The sequence below is a fragment of the Octodon degus genome, unplaced genomic scaffold (assembly GCF_000260255.1).
Source record: "Octodon degus isolate 3935 unplaced genomic scaffold, OctDeg1.0 scaffold00055, whole genome shotgun sequence".
Taxonomy (NCBI): Eukaryota; Metazoa; Chordata; class Mammalia; order Rodentia; family Octodontidae; genus Octodon; species Octodon degus.
Window position 1 is genome coordinate 11,820,151 of NW_004524631.1, and position 11,314 is coordinate 11,831,464.

Sequence of the window (11,314 nt, forward strand, 5' to 3'; positions counted from 1 at the left end):
TTTTGGGGCCCTAATATATTTTAGTTCTTTATAGAGTCTAGAGAGCAGACCTTTGTCTGAGTGCCTATTAGTTAAGTTTTTTTCCAAATTTGTGCGTCGTCTTTTCACTTTGTTGGTAATTTCTTTTGATGTACAAAAACTCAATAAGAGTTGGTCCAAGTTGTCAGTTCTTTCAAGTGTTTACCATATGATATGATTTTTGTTCATGAACTCTTTGCCTACTCCTATGTCTTTAAGAGTTCCTCCTACTTTCTCTTCCAGATTTAGTGTTTCTGTTTCAATGTTTAGATCGTTAATTCATTTTGACTTTAGCTTAGTGCATGGTGAGAGACCTGGGTCAAGTTTTAGTTTTCAGCATGTAGAGAGCCAGTTTTTCCAGTACCATTTGTTAAAGAGGCTATCGTTCTTCCAGTAAGCGTGTTTAGCCCCTTTGTCAAAGATCAGGTGGCTGAGTGTATTCAACTTAGGCAACAAGCCTATTGGTTGTTGCCACTCACACCCAGTCTTCCATTCTTAGTAAATCCATTTGGCCATGCCCAGAACTATGCTAAGCCAATCAGTGGGCATTTTTTTTTAAACTCAAGACAGTGATTAACAATTATTGGTTGTATTAAATTTACAAATGAATTTTTACTCACCAAAAGATAGTTTGGCAGGCAGGAGGATCATTCCAAGTTTGAGATCATCCTAGGCTACAAAGTGAGTTCAAGGCCTGGTTGACCTACATAGTAAAACCCTGTCTCAAACACACGCGTGTGCGTGCACACACACACACACACACACACACACACAAAGACAGTTTTGGGTTGGGTGTGGTGTCACACATCCATTCCAGCACTTGGCAGGAGGATCACCATAAATTTGAGGATGGCCTGGATTATGCCAGGAAAAATTTGAAACAGGGTCTCACTGGCTTCAAATGCATGGCAACCCTTCTGCATCAGCCTCCTGAGTGCTATATAGTGAGTTTAGGACTAGCCTGAACTATATATGGAGACTCTATCTCGAAAAACCAAACATGAGCCAGGCGTGGTGGCGCACATCTGTAATTCCAGCATTTAGGAGCCTGAGGCAGGGGGATTGTCATGGATCTGAGGCCAGTCTGGGCTATATTAGTAAGTTCAAGGCTAGCCTGAACTATACATTGAGACCCTGTCTCAATAAAATAAACAAAAATACAAAGAACAATTGCACCACACTGCTGGCATAAAACGTTACAATGGACAATATGCCACAGCTGCTCATATCCATACTGTGACCCAGGAATTTCATTCCTAGCTTTATACTGAACAGAAATGTGTTTATGGATGCCATAGATGCAAGTGTAAGAACATTCACAGCCACACCACTCATAACCACTTTGTCTTAGTATGTTTTTTGTGGCTCTAACAGAATGCCAAACACTGGGGAATTAAACAAAACGGTTTATTTTGGTTCACAATTTGGTTATCCACATGGTATTTCGTCTTCTTGGCTTAGTGGTGTTAAAAGTCAGGGAGGGAGCAGTTGGTTTTGTGTTTGAGGGTGAGGGTCCAGGGAGGACCTGAAAGGAACTCCCTAGGTGTGTCCATGTTGCTTTTCTCACGTTTCTTTTCTCCCACTGTGCCAGGGATGGAACCCAGGGCTTCACATACTAAGCATGTACTCAGCACTGAGCTACATCCTGTGTAAAGTGTGCATCTTGAGGCACAGACCACCTAGATTTGGAGCAGAAAGGAAGAGAGAAGCATCCAGTCACAGAGACACCAGAGGCAGACTCCCCAAAGCCCACAAAGAAGTGCAGGGGGAACACCTATCCTCAGCAGTGGAAAACCCCTGCTCTCTCACCTCTCACCCTCAATCTTTGGTGGCCAGGCTATCCTAAAACGTAGGAGCCCAGCAGATCATTTCTAAAGGGAGCTACCCCCGATTTCTTCCTCTAACTGCACCCCCACCAGAGGAGCCTGGGCCACCCTGTAAGAAGCCTGGTTATCCTGAGGCAGGGAAGCCACATGGGAGAAGACGGACCTGCCGGTGGAGAATTTGTCTGGGACATCCAGTCCAACTGCATTTCAGATGACTGCAACCCCAGTCACCATAAGCTGCAACCACCTCAGACCTCAAATACAGCTGGGGATATAGCTCAATGGCATACGTGCCTCTGGCAAGTGCAAGGTCCCGAGTTTGATCCCTGAAAAGATCGCCCCAGCTGAGAATTATCTGTGATAGATAATACTACTTTGTATTATCTATCACAGATAATATTGCTTTTAAGTCAGTAAGTTTTGGGGTGTTATACAGCAAAAGACAATGAAAACACCCAAGAAAGGCTGCAACAGCTTTTAAAGTTTGTGACATTCCCATCTCCACATCCCCTTCACAAAAGCAACAGAGTCAATCGGATTTTTCAGTCTCTTTAATTATGTGCCCTGAGGAGTGGGCAGACAGCAGGCAGGGGTGTGAAAAGTGGCTGTTCTTCAGGCTCACTTGGTCAGTCATCGTCTGGCAGTTGGATCTTGCTGGGGTCAAAGTAGTTGGATTCCATGAGGGGGAGGCCGTTGGCCTCTCGGTATTTCACAAGCCTCTCTGCTTCTCGGCATGCCCAGTCATGCATCCTAGAGGCAGCAGTGGCGGGGCAGATGTTTAAGTTACACTGGATACCCATACCCCTCAGCTCCCCACTACCCAGTGGTATGGGGGCAGGATTTCCAGCAGAGATCCCTCCAACCTTCACCCTGTCTCTGCCCCCATCCATCCCACCCTGAGACACCTCCTGCACCTATAATCAGGTAGGTACGCCACAAAGGTGGTCCCAAAGACGAGCACAATGGAGAAGCCGAAGAAGAAGACAGCACGCATGTTCCAGACGTCCACAACAGGGTCCTGGTCAAAACCATGACAATCTGGGTTCTGTGGAGAAAGAGAGGTCAATGAAGGGTCCCTGTTCTCCATAGAGCTGGATGCTGTCCTTGAACAACCCAATCTCCAATCTCTCCTTCTACATTAAATTCCTCTCTTTCTGTTCTTAAGACATGTCAAGTTTCTTTCCACCACAGGGCCTTTGCACTTGCTGTTCCCTCTGCTTAAAAAGCCTTTCCCCTCCAAGACATAATCTTGACTAGCTCCACCTTCATCTCCTCATTCAAGGTTTTGGCTTCAACAATTCCAATAGGAGACACACCATAGCCACTTTTTTCTATTAAATTGTACCATAACAAAGTGCTATTTTTTTCTAATCAGACTTTATTGGTACATTTTAGATATACATAATAAAACTGCTATTTGAATTGGTCAACAACAGTTACATAGTAGCAATTTCCTATGGTTGAACCTAGTAAAATATCACCCTACACTCAAGTTAACTTTCCATCTACTTATTCTATAGCATTCTATATATCAAAACCTCTAAAAGGGAGGTTAAGTATCAGGGGCTTTTTTTTTTCCTTCTTTTTGCGACGGGAACCCAGGGGCATTCTGCTACCTTATTTTATCTTTATTTTTGAGATATGGTCTCACTATGCAGTACAGGCTGGCCTTGAGCTCACTCTGTATGTCAGGCTGCAACAATCCTGCTGCCTCAGCCTCCTGAGTATTGAGGTTACAGGTATGCATCACCCAGCCCTTTTAATTTTGACACAGGGTCTCGCTAAATTGCCCAAGCTTGCCTCGAACTTGCAATGCTCCTGCCTAAGCCTCCCAAATAGCTAGACCTACAGGTATGTGCCACTGCGCCCAACAGAACCAGGCCTTTTCAAATACAAGCTTTGCAACACCCCAGTGAAGCAGAAAATCACAATAACAAACCCCTCTGCCGGCCAGATAGCTCAGCATGCCACATCAGCCCCACCTGGGGGCTTGCTGAGATGGCGATTGATACTGGGCATGGTGGTGCCTGCCTGTAATCCCAGTGCTTGGAAGGCTGAAAACAGGAGGATCACTACAAATCCGATCTGTGTTTGTGAGACCCTGTAGACTCTGTACTAAATACAAAATAATAATAATAATAATAATAATAATAAATAAAACAAAAACTCCTTCTAATGGGAGCACAGTACTTTCAAAGTGTCAGCTGCTGCTTTGGGCATTCAATGCCGCTAATCACAAGAGGCAAGAGTATCTTATTTTTTAGATGCGTTACTTTTTCCATTTACAGGATACTAAGGTACCAGGCGGTTAAGCTACTTGCCAAAGGTCACACAGGCGAGCAACTTAATGCTTGGATTGCAACCCCGGCCAACTGACTCCAGAGCCTCTTCTATTAATACAACACAGGAGACCCGCTAACTCTAGGCTCAAATACTCGTTCCACCACGTAGCAATTAACATTTCTGTGATTCATTTATCTGCAGAATGGTAACAACAATTCCTACCTCAATTGGTTGCTCCGCAGATGAGTTATTGTACACAACGTGCTTAGAACAGAGGCTGATCTCAAGCAAGCAGCACTGCTACACTACTTGGGCTTTGTAGTGCCACCACTACACTGTTTCTAAAGTGTGCCGCGCGCTATCCACTTCAGGTTTCACTTCTGTAAAACAAAACCAATCCCACTCTTTCCCTGGTCAAGGATTATCATGCCACAAGCTAAAAATCAAAACAGGCACCATTCCCACGTCCTCTAACATTTAGTCAGCTGCCCCAAACGTCCTCTACGAAGCCGCGTCCGCGAATCCCCAAGTGACCCCTCCGATGTCCCCGTTCCCCTTTCCTCTCACCTTCTCATACAAGTTTTCTTCCTCGGGTTCTGGGTCCTCCTGCCATTGTACGGCCGGTTCTGGCGCCCGTTTTCCGGGCAAAGTGGACGGAGAGACCACAGACCTGGAGGCGCTGGATTGCCAGCGAACGCGGGCAGCCAGGAGCCCACGCGTCGCCGCTGCTGCCAGAAGGCGACGACCGCACAGCCCCAACAGCCCCGGCGCCATGACAGATTGTGCCGCAGGCTCGGTGGGGCGGGAGCGGAAATGCGACTGCGCGCAGCTGCGGCGGGCCGTCGCGCGCTTGTGGCTCCGCCCCCACCGCGCTAAATAGATCCTGGGTCCGAGTTTGTTTTCTATTGCGGTGGGGCACTAGAAGCCCTCTTTCCTTATCACGGCCTCTTGGGACCAACCCTTCCCTCCTTTGGGCTAAGGAATCTCGCCTTCTTCGTTCTGATCATTTCCTTGATAGGAAGAAAGAGACGACGTCTGGCGGCCCTTGGGGAAAGAGGTGGGGCTTCTGCTTGTCTTTCAACTTCTAAGGAAGCCAGGCTTCTAAAAAGCGGGCCTTGAGCGAGCAGCCAATAGGCACTCTTTTTCTGGACTTGTGGGGCGTTCACTCGGAGAGTGGGGAGGTGGCATGCGTTTGCCAATCGGAGGAGGCAGGGGCTGGCCGAGAACAGGCGGCGACCAATAGACAAGGCCGGTCAGAGCGCGCTCCCTTAGTAGGTGGATGGTGGTCGGAGCGCCGGCTCCGTTCTCCTAGTCGCCATTTTGTGCTGCTGATTGCGGCCGGCTACGAGTAGGCGGCAGTGACTTTCCCTGTGGGGGCGTCGCGCTTGGCGCCTCTCCCCTCCCCCGCTCCTCCGTTCCGCCCGCAGCCGTGGACTTGATTGTGGTGCGCACGGGCCTCTGGTGAGCTAGGAGAGTTGGAAGAGGTGGCGGCGGGCCGAGGTGATGCCTGGGAGCCCTCTCTTGACAGCCCGGGCCGAGAAGGTGAGCGTCGACGCTGGTCGTGGGGGCGGAGGTAAGGGACCCGGGCGGGGGTGGGGGCGAGCGGGCGCGATTGCGGACCGTGAGTCCTGCAGTCGCGCTGGCTAAGGAGGGATGCGTGCACGGTCGGAAGGGGGTCCTCCTCCCCCCCTCGTGAGAGCGATAGCGTGTGCGCTAGCTGGACACGGGCTGGGCGCACGCGGGCTGGGGGAAGGGAGAGACAGATGGGAGTGGGCTCCTTGAGGCGCACTGGGATGACTCTGTCGAACTTTATCGGTGAGGAGGTGCGTGTCTGTGACTTTCGTTTTTGTCCACGGGGGAGGGGGAGTGCTGGCTGCTCCGCGTTACTTTGGCACTTCACTGTCCACGGGGAAATGCTCTATGGCTCTGGTCCTTATTCAGGGGGGTGGGGAGGGGAGGGGAGCGAGCAAGTGACTCCTGCCTTTATCCTTGCGGTGTGTGTGTACATCTGTGGCTCCAGTCCTTTTCCATCAGGGGGCTGCCTTGTTACAGGCCCTAACCCACTTGGTGAGTGCAGAGCTAGGCGCAGGGAATGTATGTGACTTTTGCTCCTTTTAGGGGAAAGGTGGTGTCTTCGACACTTTGAAAGGGGGTTCGGCGTGTGCTAAGGGACCTTGTTGAGGTTTCTGTGTGATGTTTTAACCCCTAGTTGTGTGGAACTTGCCTTCTTGTGCATACCAGGGTTAACCTCCGACCCTTTTGCCAGAGCATGTAGGGGACTTTCTGTCTGGCTCTCAGCCACTAGGGCTCTTGTTCGTGATTCTAACTTTTCCACGTCGGGAAGAGGTAACTGGCTCCCTGTGTTTTGAGGAGGAAGAGAACGTTGGTGTGTATGTGTGTATATGGAGGAAAGGCGTGGTGGCAACCTGGTGTTGGGCTGGTGCTGCAACTGTCTTGCTTTACCTGATTTCTGTTCAGAGGCGGGGCCTGAAGACTGGGATAGGTTCTGACCCCTGGCTGGGTCACATTCTTCTCCGCACTCCTTTGTCACAGGCAGCCCTGAGCAGTGAATTCACCACACCCCCAGGGCAGCAAAAGGACATAGTGTTTGAGAGCAGTCTGGGAAAGAGCCTCCTTTGCTCAGCCTCAGATCCCCGGGGTAGGGCCACCTTGGGACCTCGCGGCGCATCAGGGCTGGGCCACTTGCTGTATGAGGGCTATGGTTGTGTTGGCCAGGAGCCCAGAGAGGTGGCAGCTGTCCCATTTCCAAGTTAACCCCTTTACACACAGCCTGAACAGCTTCTGATGTCAGGGGCAGCCAGCATCCTGTTGAGCTGATGAAGTGGCCGGGTGGAAGGAGCCTGGTGAGGGCCGAGGACTCTGGAAGTCGTTCACCACTGGGAGGGTGTGCTGCAACAGCCCCCGGCTTGGACTTGCAAACCACTCAGCAAAACCTTATCCCACAGTGGGTAGGTGGTGCCATAAGGCCTCTGACAAAATGCCCCCTGTCTAATGAAGGCTTTGCTGTTTCTAAGGCAGTGGGCTCTCACATCGTGTTTGTGGGAAAAAGGAAGGAGCAGGCCAAGTAGGGGCTGCCTGCCTGGGCCGACAAAGGAACACTAAGAGCTGGGAATCAGCATCGCTGGACAAGGAACAGCAAAGAGCCTTGAAAGGAGGGTCTCACAGGGAGGCCCTCTCTGTCCCAACTGCCCTGACCCCTGTCTTCCTTCTGCTCTCCTCAGAGTCCCTGCAGGAGGCATCACCCAGGCTGGCAGATCATGGTGGCAGCAGCAGGGGTGGCTGGGAAGTGAAACGGAGCCAGAGCCAGCGGCTGAGGAGGGGCCCCAGCAGCCCCCGCAGGGCCTATCAGGACATGGAGTATGAACGACGGTAAGTTGTGGGCTTCTGCCCCTCGAAGGTGCCTATGCTTGTCTTATGTGAGAACTGATCCAAGAAGGTGCTAAGAGGAGACGCCAGGGCAGGGGAAAGGGCATAGCAGATGAATTGTTTCTTTGTAGGATGTGCAAATGTGTCTGGCACCTGTAGAGAGCTAGGACCTGGCCTAGGCTCTGGGAGTGCAGTGATGAATGAGACAGTGTGTCATGGGGGAGACCATGCAGGTTACAAGTGATGGCAGTTAGTTTGAAGAGTCCCACAGTTGGATGTGAGGGTGGAGGAGGGATCAAGAGAAAGAGAGGGATATCTGGAGGCTGAAGCTGCCCAGGCTTCCAGCTTGAGTGACCTGGATAGGTATATGCAGCCATTAACCAAGGGAAGGTAACTGCTGCAGCAGGAGCAGGAGGAACAGAGAGATATAGGAGCAGGCTATAGCGTGGGGTTTGAGAGATGGATAGGAGTGACACTATCAGATGTCAGGAACTTGCCCAGTACAAGTACTGTGTGGGGCAGGTCAGATCAGAGAGCAGGAGGTACCAGGGCCTGAGTGGACTACAGTTGACATATTTGTCTTGGAAGAGATACTTACGGGGTTTTTGTTTTGAGATGAGGTATTGCTATGCACTCAAGTCTTGCGCTCAAACAGTCCTGCTTCAGCCTCTGAAGTGCTGGGATTATAGATGTGCGACACCGCACCTAGCACTATCCCATTTTCTTTTTTCTTTTTCTCTCTTTTTTTTTTTTGTACTGGGAATTGAACTCATGGCCTTGTGCTTGACAAGCTAACACTGTGCCCCTGAGCAGTTCCAAGCCCCAACTACCCATTTTTAACATGTACAGTTATAATATTTTTTTTTCTGGGAGGTGAACCCAAATTTGAGATATGACCCTCATGTAGGTTAGTCACTTTTGACCTTCATTTGAAATGTCTTTTGGAAGGCATTTGATTTTTGGGTGTATTCACTTGGAAGTGCAATGGGCATATCCCAGTGTGAGTAGATGACATGCTTGCCTCAGGCTTATTGCTAAGTAAGGCTACTGGCTTGCTTTTGCCTTGTGCTGACCTGAAGTGTAGATGTTTGAGGTAATTACACTTTTCGGTTCACAGGAGGTTTTTCTCATAGGTCAGTCAACAAGCCTTCCTGTTGCGGTGCTTCTCAGCTTTCTGTTTCCACCCGTGGCCAGCTGCTCTGGGGTGCTTGATGTGCATCGCAAACCAGGGAATGTTTCAAGTGTGTTTTTACTTTACACAAACAGCATAGTGCTACATTCTTGTTCTAGATGCTGAACTTCATATTTTTAACCTGTGCCTGTATACCATGTGTGTATTAGTGCCTCACTTCCTAATTGCTGCCAAGGCCCTGTGGGTATTCCTGCTGTAGTTCACTTAATGATTCCCCAAAGGATGGAACCTGTTCTTATTTTGATGTTAAAGTTACTGCTTTTTTGACTTGTAATTTGTGCTTTCACAATCTTTTCTTTGCTACACCAGATCACAAAATTTTATTCTGTCTGTCTGTCTATCTTTTTGAGACAGGGTCTTGCTATGCAATTCAGGCTGGCCTTGAGCTCACTTTATAGCCAAGGCTGGTCTCAAACTCTCAACAATTGTCCTGCCTCAGCCTCCCAAGTGTATTGGGGGTTTTGTTGTTGTTATTTTGAGACAACAACTTGCTCTGTATCCCAGGCTGGCCTTGAACTTACAGTGATGCTCCTGCCTCATGCTCCAGGTGCTGGGGTTGCAGGCCTGTGCCACCACACCAGCTATATAGACTAGTTTACTCTGTCATTTTTACCTTTTTTTTTTTTTTTACCAGGAATTGAACTTAGGACCTCACACTTGCCAGCCAGGCACTGTTCCACTGAGCTATATCCCTGGCTTTAAAAAAAAAATCTCTTTTGAGACGGGGTCTCGCTGTGCAGTTCAGACTGGCCTTGAGCTCACTTTGTAGCTTAGGCTGGTGTCATACAGTGATCCTCCTGCTTTAGCCTCTCAAGTGCTTGGATTACAAGCGTGTGCCACCATACCTAGCTTCGTCTTGCCTTTCACATTCAGGTCTTTAATTCATTTATAGTCCACTTGACTATATGGTATAATGTAGGTTGAAGTGCTATAAAGTAGATTCTGGGTTTTCTTCATGTAGGGGGCAATTTTCCTAGTGCCACTTCCAAAATAGTCTGTTGTCTCTATTGATTTGTGATACCTCATATGATTGCCAGTCCCCTCATATACCTAAATTTGTTTTGAGTGAGTTAATTTGTTCTGTTACTCTATTTGATTATTCTTTTCTTGTATGCTAGAACCTTACTGTTCTTGCTACAGTAGCTTTATAGACTGTCTTAATATCTCCATCCTTGCTCTTATTTTGTTAATTGATTAACCATCTGTGAAATATATCCAGTATGAATTGCAAGCTTACTAATAAAAGTTTTAAAAAGTTTATCAAGGAACTGGGGTTGTAGCTCAATGGAAACAGGAACTTTATTATTATTATTATTATTATTATTATTATTATTATTTTGTGTTTATGTGCAGTACTAGGGATCAAACTTGGGACTTTGCGCTTCCCAGGCAGGAGCTTATGCCTCTGAGCTGTGTGTGTCCCCAAGAACTTTATTTCAAAGAGAAAAGTTTGTCTGCTTAGATGGCATGAGACTCTAGATGCTGTCTCTAGCAGCACAAACCCTTTAAATCAAGTCTCTCAAAAATACTCAAGAATCTTGATTAATACAGCATTGGATTTCCATATTTAGGGAAAATACTGTCTTTATAAGTAGCCGTCCATACCTGTAAAGTTAAAATTAGTTGAAAGAGCATAAAATATGAATAAATAAAAACAGGTTTTGTCTATTTATTAAAATAATGCCTAGGTATTTCAGTCATTTTAATTGATACCCTTGGTTAAAAAGTGTTTTCCAAGGCCAGGCGTGGTGGCGCACTGCACATGCCTGTAATGCTTGTAATCCAAGCATTTCCAGCACTCAGGAGGCTGAGGCAGGAGGGTCATTGTGAGCTCAAGGCCAGTCTGAACTGCGTAGTGAGGGCCTGTCTCAAAAAAACAAAAGGGCCAGCCAGATAGCTCAGCAGATTAGAGTGTCTGCTTAGGCAGACACAGGGGTGGGGGGGTTGATTCCCTCCCATGCAATGCCAGCTCCACTCCTGGGGTGCATTGAGATGGTGACTGAGACTAGACATGGTGGCACATGCTTGTAATCCCAGCGCTTGGGAGGCTGAAAACAGGAGGATCACTATGAGTCTAAACTGTGTCATGAGACCCTGTATTAAATACATAAAAAAAGAAAAAGAAATAAGTAGTATCAGTGAAAGCAAGGTCTGATGGTGCAAGCCTGTAATCCCAGCACTACTAAGGAAAGGGGATCTCAAATTTGAGGCCAGCCTGGTCAGTTAAGTGATATGGCAAGACCCTATCTCAAAATTAAAAAAAAAAAAAGAAATTTGGATGGAGGCATAGAGAAAAGAAGGGACTGGGAGATGGCTCAGTAGAATAAGCACTTGCAAGGGCCCGAGTTCAATCTCTGGTTCTGCAAAAAAAACGAAAAGAAAAAATATGTGATGTGTGGGGCCGGGGAGATGGCTCAGTGGAATAAGCGCTTCCCTGGCAAACACAAGACCCTGAGTTCAATTCCCGGTTCCACCAAAAAAATTAAGGGGCTGAGGCTGCAACTCTTTGTGAAGGCCCTGGGTTCAGTCTGCAGTAACACTCTCTCTCTTCTCTCTTCTCTCTCTCTCTCTCTCTCTCTCTCTCTCTCTCTCTCTCTCTCTCGGTTCA

At 48.1% G+C, this 11,314-nt stretch overlaps 2 protein-coding genes across 10 annotated transcripts in view; one reads left to right on the forward strand and one right to left on the reverse strand.

The window, feature by feature from the left end:
- Window positions 1-2,380: 2,380 nt before the first annotated feature.
- Window positions 2,381-4,926, reverse strand: Ndufb11 (NADH:ubiquinone oxidoreductase subunit B11). The gene is made up of 3 exons (XM_004633493.3): window positions 4,695-4,926; window positions 2,759-2,889; window positions 2,381-2,594 (listed from the first exon to the last, which is right to left on the reverse strand). Exons 1-3 carry the CDS (start codon window positions 4,899-4,901, stop codon window positions 2,471-2,473), a joined length of 462 nt encoding a protein of 153 aa, XP_004633550.1. The 5' UTR covers window positions 4,902-4,926; the 3' UTR covers window positions 2,381-2,470.
- A 199-nt stretch (window positions 4,927-5,125) lies between these two features.
- Rbm10 (RNA binding motif protein 10) overlaps window positions 5,126-11,314 on the forward strand; it is a 34,728-nt gene continuing 28,539 nt past the window's right edge. For 4 of the 9 annotated variants that reach the window (XM_004633496.3, XM_004633497.2, XM_004633498.3 and 1 more), the window contains exons 1-2: window positions 5,126-5,669; window positions 7,370-7,517. In XM_004633496.3, the coding sequence (XP_004633553.1) occupies window positions 7,501-7,517 (17 nt within the window). In that variant the 5' untranslated portion in view covers window positions 5,126-5,669; window positions 7,370-7,500. Of the gene's footprint in view, window positions 5,701-7,369; window positions 7,518-11,314 lie in introns of all 9 variants that reach the window. The other 5 variants (XM_023717882.1, XM_023717883.1, XM_023717884.1 and 2 more) reach the window with 4 other exon arrangements.

Bases quoted from the DNA above. Each gene is read 5' to 3' on its own strand.
- Ndufb11 (XM_004633493.3), bottom strand. From the start codon at position 4,901: ATGGCGCCGGGGCTGTTGGGGCTGTGCGGTCGTCGCCTTCTGGCAGCA. The intron at 2,890-4,694 runs GTGAGAGGAAAG...CTTTCTCCACAG, and splicing joins AAGAAAACTTGTATGAGAAG to AACCCAGATTGTCATGGTTT. The intron at 2,595-2,758 runs GTGCAGGAGGTG...TGCTGCCTCTAG, and splicing joins GCGTACCTACCTGATTATAG to GATGCATGACTGGGCATGCC.